The sequence below is a fragment of the Ricinus communis genome, chromosome 6 (assembly GCF_019578655.1).
Source record: "Ricinus communis isolate WT05 ecotype wild-type chromosome 6, ASM1957865v1, whole genome shotgun sequence".
Classification (NCBI taxonomy): Eukaryota; Viridiplantae; Streptophyta; class Magnoliopsida; order Malpighiales; family Euphorbiaceae; genus Ricinus; species Ricinus communis.
Genome location: NC_063261.1, coordinates 21,642,622 through 21,665,015, shown reverse-complemented (window position 1 = coordinate 21,665,015; position 22,394 = coordinate 21,642,622). Strand labels below are relative to the sequence as shown.

At 33.2% G+C, this 22,394-nt stretch overlaps 4 protein-coding genes and 1 non-coding gene across 5 annotated transcripts; 3 read left to right on the top strand and 2 right to left on the bottom strand.

Moving 5' to 3' along the window:
* Positions 1–357: 357 nt before the first annotated feature.
* On the top strand, positions 358–3,005 carry LOC8265381 (trihelix transcription factor ASIL2). The gene is made up of 2 exons (XM_015724839.3): positions 358–1,322; positions 2,653–3,005. Exons 1-2 carry the CDS (start codon positions 599–601, stop codon positions 2,664–2,666), a joined length of 738 nt encoding a protein of 245 aa, XP_015580325.1. The 5' UTR covers positions 358–598; the 3' UTR covers positions 2,667–3,005.
* A 492-nt stretch (positions 3,006–3,497) lies between these two features.
* On the bottom strand, positions 3,498–4,392 carry LOC8265382 (LOB domain-containing protein 21). Its single transcript, XM_002528275.4, has one exon. The coding sequence runs from the start codon at positions 4,317–4,319 to the stop codon at positions 3,789–3,791; it is 531 nt and encodes a 176-aa protein (XP_002528321.1). The 5' UTR covers positions 4,320–4,392; the 3' UTR covers positions 3,498–3,788.
* A 74-nt stretch (positions 4,393–4,466) lies between these two features.
* On the top strand, positions 4,467–4,540 carry TRNAI-AAU. The gene has a single exon. It is a non-coding gene; the product is annotated as a tRNA-Ile (tRNA).
* A 5,392-nt stretch (positions 4,541–9,932) lies between these two features.
* LOC8265708 (U-box domain-containing protein 1) lies at positions 9,933–12,907 on the top strand. The gene has a single exon (XM_002528276.3). The coding sequence runs from the start codon at positions 10,626–10,628 to the stop codon at positions 12,711–12,713; it is 2,088 nt and encodes a 695-aa protein (XP_002528322.1). The 5' UTR covers positions 9,933–10,625; the 3' UTR covers positions 12,714–12,907.
* Positions 12,908–13,189: 282 nt separating this feature from the next.
* LOC8265384 (UTP--glucose-1-phosphate uridylyltransferase 3, chloroplastic) lies at positions 13,190–22,394 on the bottom strand. Its single transcript, XM_002528277.4, has 17 exons — positions 21,473–22,394; positions 20,615–20,795; positions 20,384–20,533; positions 20,088–20,249; positions 19,825–19,997; positions 19,671–19,737; positions 19,008–19,174; positions 18,299–18,457; positions 17,551–17,642; positions 17,372–17,466; positions 16,281–16,358; positions 16,010–16,105; positions 15,680–15,754; positions 15,509–15,600; positions 15,260–15,422; positions 14,780–14,840; positions 13,190–13,592 (listed from the first exon to the last, which is right to left on the bottom strand). Exons 1-17 carry the CDS (start codon positions 22,195–22,197, stop codon positions 13,480–13,482), a joined length of 2,649 nt encoding a protein of 882 aa, XP_002528323.2. The 5' UTR covers positions 22,198–22,394; the 3' UTR covers positions 13,190–13,479.

Below are 22,394 nucleotides of genomic sequence, written 5' to 3'. Positions count from 1 at the left end.
ATTTTAAAATTGTTAGTTATTAAATTAGAACAGAAATTAAAAATGTAATTGTATAAAATAAATATTAATTTTAGCTATAAATATATTCAAATAATAACATTGATTTATTTCAATTTATTTTTATCTAATTTCTTTAGATTGCCAAATGTAAGTTTAATAAGACTCGAATGAATTTTAGAATATTAACAGCTTGAATTTTCATCTAATTTGCCTAATATCAAATTCATTTTGAGTGTTTTTAAGGATAATTATGCGGATTTTGAAAATTAATTTATATTTTTTTATATTATTCAATTTTAAAAAATAATTATTTTTTAGGAAAAGGAAAAGAAATGGATTTTAAGATGATAATGTAATGTAGTAAGTAAAACGAAAAACACAGCCTTAAAAAAGTCATATCCCCGTCCAAACAAACACCAATAACGGGAGAGCTGACGTCACCGCCGGTCACGATGCACGGCAATCATCATCCCAGGCCCAGCTACCTTACCCGTTTCTCCCCTCTCTTTCTCAACAGCCCGATTGTTTTCCTGTCTTATCCTACACCCCCTTCCCCTCCGGCGCACGTTAGCACTTTTCCTTTCTCTCCCTCCTTCACATGGACCCCGCCACCTGGTCCATCATTCTCCACCACAGCCGCGCCGGCGGCGGCCGCGAAGACTGTTGGAGCGAAGGCGCTACAGAAACATTAATCGAAGCATGGGGAGATCGTTACGTTAATCTAAACCGCGGGAATCTCCGTCAAAAAGACTGGAAAGAAGTCGCCGACGCTGTTAATTCCCGTCAAAACGGCGTCAAACCAAAAAAGACTGACATCCAATGCAAGAACCGAATCGACACTTTAAAAAAAAAGTACAAAATCGAAAAAGCTAAACCACCTCCGTCAAAATGGCCGTTTTATTATCGTTTAGATTCACTCGTCGGTGTTAACAACCATCCTACCAAAAGAAAACCTAACGCCGTTACTTTGACTGTTAAACGAAAGCCAGCGGTTTACTCCTCTACAGAGACGACGTCCTTTCATGAGGAGGAGGAGGATGTAGGGTTTGATGAGAGAGTAATAAAGAAAGAGCATAGAATGGAGGATGTCGATTGTTCAGATGGAGCTGCGTGTAGAGAATTAGCGAGAGCGATATTGAAATTTGGAGAGATATATGAGAGAATTGAGAGTTCTAAACAGCAACAAATGTTTGAATTAGAGAAACAGAGAATGGAGTTTACTAAAGAAGTTGAGTTTGAGAGGTTGAATTTGTTTATGGATGCTCAATTGGAGCTCGAAAAACAGGCATTAAAGCGCGCCAAATATGCCTCTTCTACTCCAGGTTCTTTACTGTTATTACTGTTAAATTTGATTGAATTGTATGCAATTAGATGTGAATGTGCTGTTCATAATCTTGGCTTGATTGTTGTTTTAAATAGCTTCTCAAAGGAAGTGATTTATTCTGCAACTCGGCTTGTTGGATGATATATTTGTTGGGCAATTTGTGAGATTACTTATAATCTTATGAGCATACAGATTACTATTGTTGGTTTTATTCATGTTCAAGTCCTATACTTATTTATGTTCTGGAGATTTTAGTTTTATTTTAGTTTGTCAAGCTCCTTTGCCATCATACGGTAAAGTTGATGGGAGTCTTCTTAAAGGGAATGACTTACCTAGTCTAGGTGTACTGCATTCAACCAATAGATGACTGACTTATATCGTGACTGTTATATTGGGCAATGAAAAGGTGACATGTATCTTAGATTTTATAACGAATCTTTAAGTATCACTCATCTAATGGTCCGGTGTAATACAATTGTAGTAGGCTGTAGGCAAGAGTTTTTCCCTTAAAACTGTAAATGGATGTACTATGAGGTGTAAGTCACTGAAGGAACAAAGTAATTTGAAATATTTTTCATTGCAATTCCTTCTACGTTCTTCACTAGGGATGTTGTTTGAAAGAAGTAGGCGATGGTGTATCTTTGCTCTCATTCTCTTTCTTTTCTTTCATTCTTTACTTTGGGGAAGTTTTGAAAATGATGTGATAATTGCAAGCTTCAAGAGTTTTCCTTTACTGGGACATGGAAGTACGAAAAGGGTTGAACTGAGATGGTGCAAGTACGAGGAGGGCGTTTGATCTTTGTGCTTCAGGGTACATGATGAGATTGTGCTTACCTGCACTGCTCATGGTTGACTTAAATTTAGCATTTTCTGCATAGGCTTGGTAATTGGTAATGCTTCAGTGTTATAAAATAAAAAAGTTTGAATGTCCTTTGTTCTCAAATTTTGAGTGATCTATGAGGTATGCTGCAATATAGATATAGTGGTTTTTGCTGATATATTTGGTTTGGGTTAGAATGTTATCCTTAGCGACCCAATCCGACCCACATACGCCCCTATAATGGCTTCAAGTTGCACATACTCACACTAACCATCATAGACATGCATGTGCTTGCGGGTCGCGGCATGTATGCCTCTGACCAAGATTTATGGTGGCTCAATTACCCTTTACATTATTGTTATCTCCAGTCTGTTCTTATAGTTGGTTCTGTAAAGATTGCTCAGTGTTATTCTTGTAATGCCTATGTGAAAACTAATGGTACTGCCTTAAGTTAGTGTTCCACGTAAGGTCTAGTAAGCACTTGACAAATTGTGGATGCTTTGAACAGGGAAGAAGTTGTAAATGGGGTCACATTCAATTCTAAAGGTGTGCTACCATCTGCCAATCTTCACGAAAAGCCTCTTTTGATCACTAGCTGAAGACTGGAAGTTTTCTGTCACATCATCCGAATGCTATTATGTTACAGATTTAGCTTTGAAGCTTCTGTAGATGGTTAGTGTGCAGTGTATGTATTGTTGTAGCATTATTCAGTATAAATGATTATGTTATTCCTACTACAAATTATGTATCTAGAACTGTAACCCATGTTTACATTCTTAGGCATCTTAGTGTTCTTCAAGCGATGAATATGTTATTAGATTGTATCTGAATAAAGGTGATGCTGATTGGATTTGTCTCCTATTCAAATGGTCGTTGTCTAAACGGCAACCAAATAGATAAATGTGACCTTTCACTTTCTACATCCATCTGTTCACTGCTATAAAACTTAACTGAGTTCTCAGGTCAAAGCAGAAGTTGGAGTTTGCGTAGGTAACAGCACTCTGAATTCTGATTCAATCATACTTTTGTGCAAGTGTCCAATGTGAAGGAAGCAAAGATTTAAACTTTGCTGGGAAGTATTTGGCCACTGGACTATTGTTTAAATGATCACTACATTTCACTATAAGGTTGGCATAGCCTTGTGAGGTTGAATGCATATGTATATGGATATATCATTGGATTCGCAATGCACCAGATAAAGGGTATGGTCTCTTGTGGGGTTGGAAACATCATTAACCAAATGCTCTTATTGCAGGGTACTCGAGGGCTTTTGTGAATTTTAGTTATAGTGCAACTGTACTATTGCATGTGATCCTTGCCTACCAGTACAATAAAGTATCTAAGAAATGAATGGAAATAACAAAACCTTCAACCTTGAAGTAATCCTGGTGGTTTATGATCTATGCAAATACCCAATTAAACAATGCATAAAAAGAAAAGTACACATCATGGACTAGATTGAAGAAAATTGCCATCATCCAGCTGTGGCTACCATAGAAGAAATCTCACTTATCCAGAGAATTTCCCATAGAATTCTTGATTGGAAAAACATAAACTGAAGGCCAAATTCTTGAAATCATCATTAACAATGGAGAGAGAAGAAAAGGGTATTTGACAGAAAGGGGAGAACAGGTACAAAAAATATCAAAATATATATGGGAATTGGCTAAAATCATTGACGACTCGATCTTGGCTAAGCTCAGATGAAGTCTGACTAAAACTGTCAACAACCATGCCACCACAAGCAGGAAATTCATTGAAAGCTGCCAAACTACTGCGATCACTCAAGATAGAAGCAGTACTAGCAGAAGAAAAAGAAGAAGAAATAGCAGTATATCGAGCTAGACGAGCTTTGGCAATGGCAAGATCAACTTGTAGCTCAACCATTTTTCTCTGCAACAAAGCTATAGCACCAATGCAACCATAGACAGGATCTCTAAGCCTTGCTTCAGCTTCATAAGCTAAAGAATTGACAGTGTCTTCACGTTGCTCTTCAGGAACTTCTATCAGGATCTTGCTGACATTGCTAGCACCAAAAATCTTGTGTACTCTTGCAAACTTTTTGGGCTCATCGGATCGGAAATAGGGTGCAAATATACAATTCGGTATGCATCTTCTTTTCAAGAACTTGCAGGCTGCGCATGATGAACTTGAACGTGGCTCGTTACTCCTCATTTTCCCCTCATATATCACATCCACCAATTTATTTAGCTTTCAAAGTTGTACATCTTTCTTTCCTATCTAATTATCATATATATATATAATAAGGCTTTTGCCAAGAAAAGAAAATAAAGTTCATAGGAAAGCAGTTGAATAGGCATTGGCCTATTAGCTCAGTTGGTTAGAGCGTCGTGCTAATAACGCGAAGGTCGCAGGTTCGAGACCTGCATGGGCCATTTGTTTTCAGAATTGTTATTTTTTATTTTTACTTAATGGCAAAATCTAATTCTTTTCATATGTTTGCTAATTATTACTTGGATGCTGCCAAAAAGCATAAGGAGGTAATGAGACACCATATTGAAAATTAGTGATAAATAACAGACTCAATTTTTATTTTATTTTTTGTTGTAATGATGTGAAAAAATATATATTAAGAAGACAAATTGAATTTAGATTTTTTTTACTTGTCAGAGATATAAAATTATTCTTACAGTCTGATTTAATAGTTTAAGTTCTTTATGGAATAATTATGTGATATTGTATGATAAAGTTTGATTTCTATCTATTCTCATTTAATGAAGTAAATCAATAAATTCAACATAAAATAAATGAATTTGTTTAAATCCAATCAATATTCGCATAAGAAGAATTCTTTTGACATGACTCTCTTATCAATAGAATGTTTTGACCTACACTATTTATAATTGTAGTAGTACTAGTTATTAACTTATATTCTACCTTGCTAACAAAATTTATATTTTTCCAAATTTAACAAAAAAAAATAATATGCTAAGAAAGTTGAAGAAAAACATACTAAAAATAACAAAAAAGTGAGTATATTGTTTTACAAAAAAAGAAAAGAAGAAGAAGTTTACCTTATTTTTCAAGGGAAGAAGTGGGGAAGGGTCCAAAATAATTGAATATGGGGGGCAACAAATGGATGCATTGGTGATTTCAGAAGGGACATGATAGTGTTCATCAATGGGATATTTCATAGCACTTCATTGAAGAAAAAGAAAAGAAACTTAACAAGAAAAAAAAAAGCAAAACAACCCCTTCAAGAAAGTTGGTCCCTATCCACAAGATTGAAACTTAGAAGGTGAAAGAAAAATAAAATAAAATAAAATTGAAAAGACCAGTTAGGAATCTAATATCAATTAGTGGAGCCACTGAAAGAAAATGTATCACTGTAACACCATTCTTGGGTTGTTTCTTTCTCAATCTCTTAAGAATTCTTTTTTTTTATTTTTATTAAAAAAAAAAGAAGCATTTCCTTGTCTAATCATAAATTATGTCATTACATATAAGGAAATTTATTTATTTGGTGTTGATTTAAGGTTATTTATTTTTCTTCTCATGTTTTCATTTGAATTATTTGTGTATTCTGTTATGTTATGTCTAATCAGTTTTGAAATTTAGCCCAAATTAGAAAAAACTTGGCTTTTAAGTACTATTGGAGAAGACTAGTCATAGCTTAGATTTCTTCCTATACAAAAAAAAAAAAGCCTTTCAGTCCACTTAGAAGAATGAAGTGAAGTGCTTACCTATCAACTCCAGCTCACACTCAATGTTTTTAACATATTCCATTGGATTCTTCTTAGAAGAAATTTGTATTCATATTATGATAAAGTATTGTAATTTGTATATAGTTGGTTGATAATTTTCATTTTCCAAATTGAATTCATAAAACTATGATTAGGTAGATAAATTGCTATAATGGTATTTACTCCTCCTTCTCCCTATTAATAATTAATGATTGATTTTTATATTTAGTAAATTAACCAAGAGACCCCATTAAAAATATTAGAATTTAACAAATTAATGTGATATTCAAACTATTTTCTAACTAATTGAATATGTAATGAAAAAGAATTTTCAAAAAAAAAAAAAAAAAGAAGCAAAGAGAAAAATGGTGGGTCTTTGATAATAAATATTGATGTATTTATCTATCAAATCAAATCAAAGAGAAAAGAAAATGTCACTTCAAACATATTTTTGTGTGGAAGGGACAGTGATGATAATGGTCCTGTATGAGGTCCACTTTGTCTTAATGCCCCATCCTTTTCCAATACCACTCTCCCTCAAAAACTCAAAAGTAAGCAAATTTGTAAGCATACACCACAGGCTGTGGGCCTTAATTTAACTAAGCTGAATTATACTTTGGAAACTTCAAATTTGAAGCTCAAATCTGACTTGTCATAATCAATTACAAAAACAATTTTAGTTGACTTTTATATTTAATAAAATTAAAAATAATAATTAATTTGAAAGCTGGATATTCACTAGCTACATATATTAATTAGATAAGAATAAAAAAATATTATTTTTATAATAAATATAGAAAAATATTATCCGAATTAAACTGCCAATAAATTATTAAATATTAATAAATAAATAAAATAAAAAAGAAATTCTAATATATCATATTGAATAATAATCCCTCATGAGGTTCTAATTAGACTAATATTTTTTTTTAATTTAGAATTTTAATTTTTCATTTGGTGATATTTTCTAAAAAAGAAAAGAAAAGAGAGTGGTGATGAAGTTGAAAATATGGGCCGGCCGAATAGAGTATTGATTAGAGGACAACTTTTATTTTATTTTTATTTTTCTCTTTTTTCTTTTCTTTTTAGATAATTGTTTTAGTAACACCAAAAGTCAAGTTTTCATGACAAAACACATCATAAAAGGAAGAGAGAGAGAAAAGAATTACAAATTTTACACCTATATAATAAATGGGTCAATTATTCTCCCATAATAAATTATTATTTCGAAATAAATAATTTTTTTAATTTAATTCACATTTAATCATTTTGAGATTTAAACACCTATAGATTTCACTTTAATATGTCAATAATATAAATTATTAAATGATCAATTATTAATTAATATGTTTAATTGAAGTTTGATTGAAAAAAGAGCTAACCTTAAGGTTATCTCAAAAGACCAAATCTCTTATTCCACCTTTCTTTTGCATATATTAAATGTTAATTATATATGTTTTTCCATGATTACATTAGGTGATTTTAATTTCTATATAGTATTTTATAAATTTTTTACATAATAAATTAATCAATTTGAGGCTATATTTAAGATAAAATTTTTATATATACATTAAAGGAATTTAGATGCTAAAAAAAAAAAACGAAAGGAATAGAAGGAATTTAGTCAATAGTTCCTTTAGCCTACCTTCTCTTTGAGTAAATTAAGTTTTAGTTATATATGGTATTTTTATTTTTAAATAATGGAGATCTTGAATTCTTGATTAATTATAAATAAAAAAAATATATTTATAATTTAATAGTAACAACACTATTGAAAATTAACAAATATATTTATAATTTTTTTGAGAGGATATTTATAATTTTTTTTATGAATATTCACAATTGGATAAAGTGACGAAAATATAACTAATAAATTCTTGTTTTAGTGAATAATACATTTATTTCCCATGCATGTTTACTCCCCATAGCCAATGTCGATTCACTGGGACAACTCCCCTTATTAATATAATTTTTACATTTTTATAAAATTTCATCACAGTCTTTATTGATCCTTAAAATCACATTCTAAAGCTCTCAATTTTGTTTCTTTTTTTTTTTATAAAATGAACTCTAGTCTTTATTAATCGCCTCATTAACTCTTAAAATTACTTTGAAATTCTCTGAATTTTTATAAATTCACTTGCCCATTAATTTCTTTTAATGTTTATCTCTAATTACCGTCGTCTATATTTAGTTAAAATTTATTAAAAATTAAATTCTATTAAGAACTTTATCTTATTTGAAAAAGAAAATAAGAAAGAAAAGATAAAATAGAAATTTTAATATTATAAAATATATTTACTAATATAGAATTTATTTTAAAATTTTATTTCTGTTATAACTTAGTTTAATTATAATTAATTCTATATATTTAATTATATAAATTTTTTTAAATTATTTTCAATAATACTCAATGTAAATTTCTCATTGCAGTTGCTCCTCTTTCATCATTAATACAACTGTACAAGTTGGTAGAACACAAGGCAATATATATATATATGTTGGGGAAGCTAAGGTCCATCTCCATTTTCTTTAAATCTTCTTGGCCTTGTTCTACGCAATTGCAAATATATTTTATCATAAAGGCAAGTTTGGACAATTAAATTGCACATTCTATCAGTCTTTCTGAATATCTTCTTTTTAAATTGGCGCAAAAAAAGGGTCTTTTTTCTGGATTGGATTTAGCACAAATTGAGGGACATAGCAACCTTTCAAAAGGCATTTTATATTTTGGAAGGTTGAAGTTCAATAATTAAATTAATTCTTTTTTAGTTCACTAATTAAATTAGTGCTTTTCTTTTTTGGCATATTGTTGATTATATTTAACATTTAGCCTGCCAAAACGGCAATCTCCCTTTTGCGATTTATTGGCAATTAACAATCAATTGTAGTGATTCCTCAAGAAAGATAGGAAAACATTGATTTTGTTTTATTATTCCTTTTAAAGAAAAAATATAAATTTTTATTAATAGAAATTTAAAATTATATCTTGAAACAAGAATCAAAATAATAATTACATCTAAAACGTACATAAAATAAAATTTTATTTAAAAAGGTTAACCGCGTTGGTAGAAAATTTATTAATATTTATTAAAAATCGTTCTGTTCGGTATAGACTTTTTTGATGTTTGAATGAAGGATTAAAATGAAGAAGAATAAAGGCAAAGAAACTTCTATAGAAAAATTTAACTGCCGTGTAGAGGGACAATTATCTAAATATAGATAGTAATAAAAAGAAAATTCAAACTTAATATTCTTTTTTCAAATTTTTATAAGTAAAAAATAACAATTAAATTATTTTCTGATTGATATATTATTATATTATTGATAATATGAGGTATTATTTGAGACATGTATCATTATATAACATAGTATATGAAAACAGAAAAAAATTAATAGTAACATGATATGATCATATAAATGTAAGAAAATAAATTGTGATGAAACATTATGAAATAATAAATGAATATAATTGTATTTTCTTTCAAGTTTTTGTGTCCTTATAAGATATAGTTTTATGTATATTGTCTTACATGTTTTATATCCCATTTTAGATTTGTTTTAATTGGCCTTTTGGCCAGTAAAATTTAAGAAATTATGAAAATTGTTGAATGAATTTTCAATTTCCTTATTAGCTGTGGAAGAATTATTAATTTTTTCAAATAGGTCCTACTTATTTTATAAATTAACTATTAGGTGAAATTATTTATTGTAGTGGAAGGTTAGAGTCCGCACTTCATGTACCGGTAAGACCATTTCGACGATTAAATTAATTTAATTTATTTTAAGAAAATAGATTGTATAAATAGTGTGTAATTGAAAGGTTATTCGTTTAAATTATTTATTTATTTTAGCTCCGACCTTTGTTTTTTTCTTTCTAATATCTCTTTGCATGAATATGATTGCCATATATACTTATTGAATTCTTTATTTCCTTTATAGGTAGGAAATTATTGCTCTAAAGGACCTGAAATCAGATCTTCGTTAACAAAGGGAACATTGTTAACAGGTTAACCCGAGAATGTCCAACACAACTTTCTGGTAAAATGAAATATTTAAACATAATATTAGGTCAGGTGCCTTATATATGCATCAAAATATATATATATATTGGCTTTTGTTAAGACATAACTTTCATTTGCTGTATCATATGTACGTAAAGGGATCCATGCATGTTTGTTAGTGGGCGTTGCACTGCTCAACAATCTGCAGTTTTTGTCATGTTTACAGTTCTTAAAACAGAACATGATTTTAAGAGATCGTACGCATGTAAACGTTTCGTTATCTAATCTGAAAAAGCTTGATAATATAATAAGTAAAATTTATCGTGCCTAATTTTCTCTGAATTTTCTAATCATACATTATAGATTAGAACTCAAATATTGACGTCTTCCAAGCAACTTGAAGCAACTAAACCTAAGTTTGACAAGGTTCCTTTTTGAATATTTAAAAAGACAAGAAATAAAAAAAATAAAAATACCGCTAAATAAGGAAAATCCTCCAAATGGCAGAAACCCATCAAGTCTTCATTCTACTTCCACCAGCTTTTCTTCTTGTCTTTTGTATTAACTGTACAGGAGGAAGCAGTCAAATTTCCATGCAAATAATCTACTGCTTAAAATACTTTTCTTAGTTAAAGAAACCTCTTCAATGGAAGACAATCCACCTAAGTAATCTAAATAACAAATTACAACTTGGACTTGTTATTTGATAATAACAAATTAATGAACAGATAAAAACCAACTCATACAGTATAGTAAAGAAGAGGCCATTGGCCATGGATGTTGTTTCTCTTTCTCCTATCATGACCTCTTCTTCTTCCTCAGGTATTTTGCCGACTGGTTCTTTGCTGGAATCCCTGATTCTATTATCCAATGAAGTTGCTTCAATGGATAATCTTCCATTCTTACAGGTCAGAAATATTTCAACTATGATAAGAAGGATCAAGCTACTTTCTTCTTTGTTTGAAGATTTACAAGAAACAAATTCTACTCCTCTACCTCCATCTTCAATCCTGTGCCTCACTGAACTTCTTTCTGTTATTAAAAGAGTGAAGTTTTTGATTCAAGGATGCAAAGATGGTAGCTGTCTTTGGAGTCTTGTCCAGACAGAATTGGTGTCAAATCAGTTTTATGTTCTGGTGAAAGAGATGGGTAGAGCACTTGATATTCTACCTTTAAGCTTGCTTAATTTAACAGCAGATACTAGAGAACAGGTTGAGCTACTTCACAAGCAAGCAAAGAGGGTAGATTTGTTAATTGATCCTAAAGAACTTCAAAGAAGAGAAGAACTTCTACAGATAATGGCATGGAATAATGGAAAGATTAGCAAAAACAAGGGATTCATTGATACTGACAAAGTGAAAGAAGTTTTTAGCAGCATTGGATTGAGAAGTTCATTGGATTACGACGAAGAAATCCTGAAGCTGGGAGTTGAAGCACAGAAACAGGCAGGAACAGGAGGACTAATTGTTGTTTCAAATATAAACAATCTTATGTCAGTTCTTGCATATTCCAAGTCCATGATTTTCAGTGATGATGAGATTAAGAAGATCAAAGAAGATTTCAAACAGCAGTCTGCATCTGCGAATAATAGAAACTTTGATGTTTCTTCATCTTCTCACTCGGAGATTCTGAATGTTCCTGATGAATTTCGTTGCCCCATTTCTCTTGACCTGATGAAAGATCCAGTGATAGTAGCATCAGGGCATACTTATGATCGAAATTCGATTGCTCAATGGATCAATGAAGGTTATCATACTTGTCCTAAAAGTGGGCAGAGACTAATTCATATGGCTTTGATACCTAATTATGCACTAAAGAGTCTAGTGCATCAATGGTGCCAAGATAACAATATTCCATTAGTAGATTATTCATATTCATCTACTACAGATCAACTGGGGAGAAGCGACAGCAAGAAGAAAATTTATGACAGAGCTGTTGATCACATTTCTGCCACGAAAGCTGCTTCTGATGCTGTTAAAATGACAGCTGAGTTTTTGGTGGGAAAACTAGCAATGGGATCCCCTGAAATTCAGAGGCAGGCAGCTTATGAGCTCAGGTTATTAGCGAAAACTGGCATGGATAACCGCAGGATTATCGCTGAGGCTGGAGCAATACCATTTCTTGTAATATTACTAAGTTCTAAAGATCCAAGAATTCAAGAAAATGCTGTGACAGCTTTACTTAACTTGTCCATATTCGACAACAATAAGATTCTGATAATGGCGGCAGGAGCAATTGATAGCATAGTAAATGTCCTAGAATCAGGAAACACTATGGAGGCAAGGGAAAATGCAGCTGCAGCAATCTTTAGCCTGTCGATGCTTAATGACTGTAAGGTGACTATTGGCGCTTGTCCAAGAGCAATTCCAGCCTTGGTTCGGCTATTAAAAGAAGGCACAACAGCCGGAAAAAGAGATGCTGCTAGTGCACTATTCAATCTTGCAGTCTATAATGGTAATAAGGCAAGTGTCGTACTTGCTGGAGCAGTTCCTCTGCTAATTGGATTGTTGACAGATGACAAGGCGGGCATAACAGATGATGCCTTGGCAGTTCTGTCTCTACTATTGGGCTGTGCTGAAGGGTTGGAAGAGATAAGGAAGAGCAGAGTTCTGGTGCCTCTTCTTATTGATCTCTTAAGATTCGGATCCACCAAAGGGAAAGAGAACTCTATAACTCTTCTGTTGGGTCTGTGTAAAGATGGAGGAGAGGAGGTTGCCAGACGTCTGTTAATTAACCCGCGGAGTATTCCTTCTCTTCAGAGCTTGTCTTCTGATGGGTCTTTGAAAGCCAGAAGAAAAGCTGATGCAGTGCTTAGATTACTTAATAGGTGCTGCTCTCGGTGCCACAATCCTGGTGGATAACAGGAGAGCAGGAAAAATCCCAAAAGGGGCAAGTGCACATTTGTGGAAATCATAAAAATGATACTTGTGTTCGATTGTTGATATGTAATTTAAGCTCATAATTTACATTTTTTGGGATGTCCTGAAGTCATCTTGTACATGAGCAGCTTTGCAGTTAGACAAATAAGATGCTTTAAATCAGAGTTTTGGTGCTTCATGTCTTTCAGAACAAAACCCTGAAATGAACAAACCTGAAACCAAATCAAAAGCAGCAATCCCTATTAGTAATCATCAGGTCAGGATCCAATATATGGCTTTAGACTGCTTGGATGTTCGGTAAACTGTTTTGCCTCAAACACCCTCACAGTTCATACTGTTTTGCCTCAAACACCCTCACAGTTCATGTTCTTTATTCGGGGTTGTTCACGGTCGATAAAATTCAGACCACCCAGAAATTTGTCTCTGCAATACTAATAAGAAAATAAAAATGAAAGAACTTCAGGAACAAAAGGAAATGCATAATTTTTATTGCTTCAACCGTTTACAGTGTTCCTATACTGGATTTACATTGATAGCTCCAACCAGAAGGAAAAAAAATTATACGAGCTAGCCGGGATCATAGAGATTTTACAAGGCTCTAACTTAACATATTTGTACAAAAAAAAAAAAAAACATTTCTAGATATATATGGCTTAACTTATGTTACAACCAATCATAATGCAAACATGAGCTCCGGGTGCAAATTGTGAACAATGATTCACATAACAATGTTAAAGGTATATATGTATTACAACTCCACCAACTCCAACAGAATGTGTGTGCCGTTTAGCTTGTAGTTCCAGAACCAGCTTCCGGAATCCATCATAATCGGTTCTATGGTGTTAAGCTGGACATCCAAGCCTGTTTGAAGAAAAGAATGCAGAGTTGAGAATAAAGTTTCATTCAGCTTGTTATCTAGGATGCATTCACAGATACCAGACGAGGTATTAAAAATAACCATTACATTTGTGCTCATAAACTTAACATATTAGGGCCAGCATTATTCATTTTAAATTGAAGAACAAACAAAAACTGATGAAATTAGGTTAAATTTGATTCAACTTTTCACATTTAGGTCCGGGTAAGTTTGGTTCCTTATTTTCTTAAATTACTGGTTTTCAATTTCAGTTTCCTTTTTCAGAATTGAAAATGGATTAGGCCGAATTAACAGATTGTTTCTTACACTGGAGGGGTAAGGGAATCAGCTTTCTTGTTTCCTTATTCCTTTGGGACTTTCTAAACAAAACTAAAAAGTCTCTCCACCCACCTTTTCTACTTCTCTTTAAATTTTCTCTTCATCTACAGTTTACAAATTCTTCTTGATACTACCAGCTCATCCATCTAATAGCTTTTCTATCTTATCTTTAAGATTTTAAAGCAAAGCATGGGCAAGATAAGAGTAAATATTTTTTTATCTGTAATTTCAACCAAGTTAAAGGAAGATTTCAAAGTTAATTGTAATTTCAACCAAGTTAAAGGAATATTTCAAAGGTAATCGGCAAAGAAGAACATTTCGCAGGTTATTCTAGTTGATTATATTGGGACTTGATGTAAAACTGGTAATTTTATTCCAGATGCTTTTAGTGTTTTTGGATCTTTGTTTTTCTTTTGTGTTAGTGATAATTAGGAAGTAGGGACTAAAATCTTATGTTCATAATTTGAGAAGTAACATTTGTTTAATAACTTCATGTTTGATTCTCAATCTTCTCTCAAAATTTCTGGAGATATTGCAAATTTCAGAAATACCAAATTAACCAAGGAACTTATGTTTTTCTTTCGGTTCAGTAGTTTCTTGGTTTGGTTGAAATTTGGTTCAGTTTGGTTGGTAAATAAAATGGTCCAGTTTGGTCGGTAAATAAACTAACTTTGGCTATCTTCATTCCAAAATTTTGGACTGTATTGACCAAATAATCTATTGCACAGCCCTAGTAACATACACACATGATACATCTGTTCGCACATGCACATATTTATGTTTTGGTGTGTACATTAAATGGCACAAAAGGTTGTTGCTAGGAACTAATGTAACAAAGATTTGGTATACAAACCTGAATATCCTGATGTGATCTTCATTTTGTAGCCATCTGGAACTTCAAATACTTGATTTCCCTGACACATAAAAAAGAGGAAAATAAAGCAAAACAAGAGTAGCAAGTGATAAGACTAACCAGCCCAAAGTTAGCAATTAATTTCAGAATAAGGAGGAAGGTTCATGGTCGATCAACTGATTCCTTTAAGAACCAAATTCCACTTAGACAACCCTTTTGGTGAATTGATGCTAGAATGCTAGAGAACTGCAGCCATCAGCTGCTAGAGCTATGTATGTGTGAATGAAGATGGTTGTTACTTGAAAAAAAAGAAACTAACTAATTGGTTTCATTAAATAAAACTTAAAAGCTGGAGATCTACTAGTAGTCCTAGTTCCTAGCATGTAATGCTTCCTGGCTATCAAGATAATATCCTTTTCATAAAATTTGAAACAATCAATTTAACCTGTGTAGAATAGATGTTTGGTTTGTCAATCTGACCTCTATGGTAACGTTGCTAGCCTCAAATTCTGCATTTCCATGCAGAATAATTTTAAATGCCTCGAACCGCTGTACATTGTGTTTCCAGTACACATTTTCTCCAGAACTCCAGTTTATCCCTTGATTAAGAACTTTGATATTTTGCAGTTTACATCTTCCACACCTAGACAAACAAACTGATATCAGGACAAATCAATTTTATTATCACATATTCAACAATGTGAAACAATGCACACAATCATTTCACACCTGTGCCCATACTGCAATATGGGCTCACCATTTGAATGGATCCTGGTTGACCCCATGGCATTTTCAGCAATAACAATTAAGCTCCCATCAAGCTGCAAAAAGGAAACAATATAAGTACAGAAGAGCAACAATTTGCATGCCTAAATTGACTATCATTTTAAAAATTATAACCTCAACGTTCCTCCACAAGAACTCTGCAACCTCAACCTGTAGCTCAGAGCCTCTGGAAATGGACCCTCCACTAAACTAAGAAGCAGAAAAATTCTAATTAGAATTTGGTGGAGAGGGATTTGCCTTGAAAAAGAGGAGTTTCTATTCAGCTACAAGAAATGCATGAGAAAGAAACTCGGTATACTGAATGACTAGAGGCCAAACTGCCTCCAAGGAAGTTTAAATAAGCCTACTAACTGTTAAAGATGGACTATATGTTGGAAATGTAACTGAAGACTAATTTGTACAGAATAAAACTATGGAATACAGAACCAGCCATAATAGGCTTACCTTTTGTCTTGTGACCTCCCAAAGTGGGCCAAGAGCAGGATGCAGAAAGATTAGAAATGGAGGTCCAGAATCAACATATCTGTTGTTACCTTCAATCTGAGAATAATATATTGAAACCATTAGTGTATGACTTCAAAGGTAATTAGATATTGCAAGGCTTGCAAATGAATGTGATGAATAACATCAGCAATATTGATAGAGAACATGAATATTGACCTCAATTTAACAGTGACATTTGAAAGCTAATACTACATGGGACTAAACCAAATACCTCTGGAAGTTCAATATCACAATGGGAAAGAAGATCACAGGCATTCCGCAAGATATCCAGCAGTGAACCATCTGGGGTCTGCACATGAGTCCAAACTTGAAATAAAATAATTAATTGGAGAATAACTATGATACGAGACAATTAGTAAGCGTAGTTGTAACTTGACGTTAAGTTGCAATACAAGTCCCATTGCCGAAATTATGGACGCTCTTGCAAGTTTAATCCTAAACAGAAATTTGGTGTCTTCAATTCTGAATCCCATCCTCAATTTAAATATTAAAATCAAAACCCACTGAAACATGCAACAATAATCCATTCATGGAACCAAGGATATCCAAACAGACAACCTAATGTAGCACAAACTTGAGAAACCAGTATATGAAACTTGATCTATGGGTGATTGTACTGATGTTTTGGGCCCTGAGAGTAAAAGAAAGATCTGGCAATAAGATTGCAGGTTCTAGTTGTTGGAATTTTCTTGCAGCAGCCAAAAAAAGGTTCTTCCAAAGTCCTGATGATTTAAGTTTTTGACAAGTGCGTGGGATGAAAATCTGGATGGAGTTTCCTGGGACACAGCTACGTAATAAAGAGATTAAAAGTTGTTTGGATGTTCAATATAAGGAAAAGGATAGGATAGCAAAAGAAATGGACTTAGGGTTCTGATGGTAAAATAAACGAGTAAAGGAAGAAATTAGTAAAGTTTGGCAGTTCCCAGATTTATTGTGAGCTATACGAGTAAAGAGAAGGGGGAAAGAGAGAGAGATCATGCTCGAGGCAAAGAAATTCTTTTCAAAATGCATATCTAATCACTCAATATTAAGTATGAGAGAAGTTTTGGTTCTATTGAACTTGACTAGGATATTTAAAAACTTGCAGAGATCTGTACACCCTCCTTGTAAACAATTTCAGAATAGGAATCATCTTACCAACATTAAAATAATACTATAAACTCAGAAAAAGATGTTGACAGCCATGGAGAAATAAGATACAATTAAGATATAATATTTGAAAACAAGAAACAGAAAAGAACCCATATTGGATTGTGTTGCTTCCACTGACATAAGGATACTGCAATCACACAAAAATATTACCTGGTGCAAAGAATTGTCTCCATGTCGTCTCTTCTTCTTAGCAGATGATGTAACCCTTCTTCGTTCATTATACACAATAAAAGTATCCAGATTATCTGTAGACAAATCGCCAAGCATATTTTAACAACATGATAAATGTCACATGAAATAAACATGTTGCAAAAAATACAATGCTATACCTTCAACGCCCTGGTAACATCTGGAGAAATAGGTATTTAAAAAATTATCTGCAATATTTTGCATTGTGCATTCCAGCCGGCCACCAGAGATGCTGCAAGTTAAATAGATACTTGATCAGCATAAATACATTTATGCAATCTACTGGAGTAACAGAATATTGAAAGAAAAATGAACTCATGATAGATGGTAACCCTTATCAATATACAGTTAAGTCAAAACAACTCCTCTGTCCTGCTCTCCCCTCTCCTGGCCCACAATACATATACATGTATATAAGCGTATGTGCCAGCACCATATCAAATTTGTAGATAATGAACATCACCTTTAAGCTAGAGAAAACAAAAGTCCTCAATACTTAGATCTAGGCTTGGCTATCCAAATTGCCAAAATCCTGTTGTATTAATGCTTTTAAATAAAATACCTAACACTATGTACCTACATAGATAATTTCCCCTATGTTTCCTCCTTTTCCACAATGTATATGCCCACAAAGTCAAACATCTATACTTAAAGCTGAAAGTCAAAGCATGACGATTTTTTAGTTGTACATCAAAATTACTTGCCAGTCACAACTGTGCATATAATAAACAGAGAAATACTGAAGATAAGGCTGAGATGCAGAGAATTATCCAAGTAACATTTGTTTTACTAAACTTAAAACATAGGATATACCCCTATGCAGGACATCACCCATATAAAAAGTACAGAACAACAATTATGAAATCCCACTTGAGCAAAATCATATACCTGTGTCGGTTCCCAAAATGATCCATATACATGACCGGCTTTTTTGTATTGAGTACCATGCCCGGTAAACTTTTTTCAGAATTACTTGATGCAATTGACTCCACTGATGATAAATCCACATATAGAATATTTGTATTGGCAGGGAACTCAGCCTGCAAACTGCACAAGAGAAGAAAAATGTTGATATGGTACACTACTGGAACTTTCAGCTTGATATATGCATATATATAATGGAGTGAAAAGCAAGATGTACTGACTACCTAGTTATATAGGCATATTAGCGAAGGTAAAATGAAGACACACTAATGGAGAAAAGAAAATGTTAGATACACATCAATAATTCATTCATAATACAAGCTAAAAAGAGATGCCCTAACCATTAATATAGACCCCATACTAGTAGAACTTACAATTTTAAGGGAAAAACGTTGAGATTCCTTCAAGCGCTTTATATAATATTCTGTCCTCCAAGTAATGTATCATTGTAAAGGAAAATCGCAAGGCCAGAATTTAAGTCTATTATATGTAATAGCAACTAATGTAACATGTTAGAGTTACCAATATCAATTTTGTGCTGCTTTCCCGCTTACAAACATGTGCATAAGGGAAATCAAATATTCATTGAGATCCAAATGTATGTAGCCCATGTTCAATTTAAAACACGAATAACTTCAAAATAAAAACTTCAGTTATAAAAATGAATTTTTACCTGTTAGAAGAACAAGATCCACTTGGGATTCCGAACTTCTCAAACTCTGTGTACTCAATGCATGACACACCATAAGCCCACTTTCCATCAAGAGTCTTCTTCTCAACAAGGACATTAATCCCTTCTGTAGCCCCTGAGTTACGCTTACAAGATGCAAAGCCCAGTTTCTGTGGCATTTACAATTATAATACTGTCACATCTAGAATTATCATAATGAGTTAGAAAAGCTGAAACAGATTTAGGGTTCATGGAGTCTTTATAAAACAAGAGGTGATTTTTTTCCACAAAATTAATAAAATTCTTAATCAACGATAACATGAGATACAACCACCCCAATCCATTAGGCTGCGTTAAATATAGCCAACTTGCATAAGCACCAACAATGTTTTTAAAAAAATTAAATTCTTGTTCTTTCTACTTTGAGCATCTGAACCACATAAAGACGAAATATTTGACATTGCTGCAAAGAAATGGAGTGAAGCTATATTTAAAAACAATATTGGATCCCTTAATTTAAAGTTTCCTAATAATATTACTATCCCAAGATGCCATTTTATCAGTATCAATTCCGTGCACGTCCATAGATGGTGGGAGAGAGGCAGAGAGCAACCAGATCAACTCAAATTAGAAAAATAAAAAATTGAATGTTAAATCTGAAACTACCTTCCCATGGCGTAAACCAATCCCTGCCAATGCCAAAAGGGTCAGGTCTGTAGCAGCCACAACATTACTGCAGAGTCCAGTTCAATGTAAAGATAAGCATTTGACACCACAATCTAAAAGATAAGAGGAATTCAAGGTGCTAAATGTAGCTAACCTCACTTGTCGAACAGTTGCACCTTTTCTTCCATGTGCATAAAACCATTCAAAGACACCTTTGTCAGAAGCAAGCTTCCAAATAACACCATGTCCACCAGGCTTGGAAACAGGTGCAAATGGTTTTGTGATCAACCATTGTCCATCCTCCGCATCAACAGCAGGAACAAGCGGCTGCCAATTAATAAATTTTGTCCTTAAGGAAATTAAGAGTAACTAATAAACATTATTAGAAGCAAGCACATAATATATCATCATTAAAACCTGCTCAAAAAGTTTGAAACTGGATCGACCTCTTCCAAACCAACAAAGTCTTTCACAAAGAGAAGTAATATGCTTATGATTATTCTTAGCAGAACTTGTCATGATTGCAACAGGGGTGATACTCTGTTTTCCATACAACTTGAAGTACAAAAATTCCCTAGCCTTGCAATCACAAAATTGAAAATAGATTTCATTATAACAACATGCAATTAACATCAGTTCCATACGCTAGCTTTTCTCTTTAACAAAGATTAAGAACAAATATGTCCATAATTCATGAATTAGAGATGTCATACCTGAAGATCTCTTACAAGACCTTCCAATAAAGTCCGTCCACAATAAGGAAGCATAGCAGCAGGAAGACATTCACCTGTGTCTGGATCAACCAAACCAAGCCGGTCTGCAGAACCGCCCAGAGGATAGATTTCTCCTAAATCTGGCAAACCCTAAAAGGATAAGATCTTATTATTCTACATCAACTTAAGCATGTGTCATGTATTAATAGATGATAACTTTTAGGAACTGACCTCAACTCCCCATAGAGCTGCTTGACATGCATATTCAGCATTTTCTGAAAGGTCAACAACATTAGGTGTATGAATTTCTAAGAACTGGCATTCCATTGATTCTTGTATATGTCGGGACCAATTCGTAGTTTGCTTGTCAGAAGTTGACTGGGCAAGAAGCTCCAGCACCATTATCTGATATCTGCGACGAGTATGCCACTTAAAATGTTCATATATCATAAACTTCAAAAACCCATATTATGGAGTTTGAATGAATGGATTAAAACAAATTACTTGAGAGTTGAGAAGATAAAATAGAGAAAAAGGCATGTAAATAAGAGCTAAAGTAACTTTATAAGCTCAAACAGAAATCCTCCATCTTTATTTTCCACCCCGACCAACAATTTCAAAATATAACCACCAACAAATGCAACCTAAATCCAAAAATCAGAGGGCGTTAATGTGCCACAAGACCTAGAGATCTTTCAAATGAAACTGATTAATCAACATCAAGCTTTCATAAAAGTTTCAGTAGTTACCTGACAAATGAAAAATATTTGCAAATAATCATTCTCGTAAGTGGAAAACTTCCAGTTTACGGACATTACGAAGTAGCCTTGTCCGTAATATAGCTAATAATATAATACGATGACATTTGGTATAAGAGCTATAAGAATCCCCGAATAAGCATTCTTAGACATTGCTAAATACAAAGTCGCGACTTTATTAGATTATTACTATGCCAAATTTTCCATCCAACAAAACCACAAAAACAAGTGACATTTGAACAAAAGAAAAGCGTAACTGCGAATTTTACCAATTAAAACAATCAACGTTTTTAAATTAACAAAATTGTATAGAAAACAAGAAATCACTCACCCAATGATACCTCCAATGCAATCATAAAACCGTTCAATCTCATCCAAAGTTTTTAATAACTTTCTCAAATCCTCAAATTCCTCTTCTTTCAAGTCCAAATTGTTACTCTTATGCAAACCATTACCAAAATCAAACCTCTCAATCATATCCACTAATGCATAAAATGCACTTTTGAGCGTACTCCTAGCTGTCTCCATCTCACTGAACTCAATCCCTAAACTAATTACATGCTGTTGACCAGCAGCAACTAAACACTTGAGCAAATATAACTCATGAAAGCCTACATTAAGAGAGTTAAAAACTCTAGAAACTCTGTTTTTATGATGCGAATTGAAGAAGGAAACAACTCGCGAGTCAGAATCAAGAACTGATAGCTTTTGGTTAAACGATTTCGAGTCAACGAGGTTTGACCGGAGTGATTTAAGGCGGGAAATTTCTTGATGGAAACTGCTAATGTCATTATCATTATTACTATTGTTATTATTATCAGAGTCAGGAGCAGGTGGCGCGTAGTCTAGTGGAACGGTGGTTACGCGCGTGATATGGAAAGAAGAACGTGGCGAAGAAGAAGAAGAAGAAAGCAGAAGAGGAGGTTTACTACTAAAGAAGGTGAAAGGGAGCGTTTTGGAAGTGGGAGTGGAGAGGAATGCAGTGGTGATGGTGCTGGTTTTATGATGAAGGAAATAAAAGGTATTTGTTGGAGGAGCAGTGTTAGCCATAGCCATGATAGCTATAATAAGCTAAACACAAAAATGAGAAATGTGTTTGTTTTTGTCTTTTAAAAGGGGAGAGGAAAGGAAAGGGGATAAGAAGGAGATGCCAGGGGCATATACTTTGTGTGTCCAAAATCCAAAAAGACCTCATCTTTATATGGCCCTTTGGAAATCAATTTTGGAGTTTGGATTGGTTGGTGTCTTCTGTT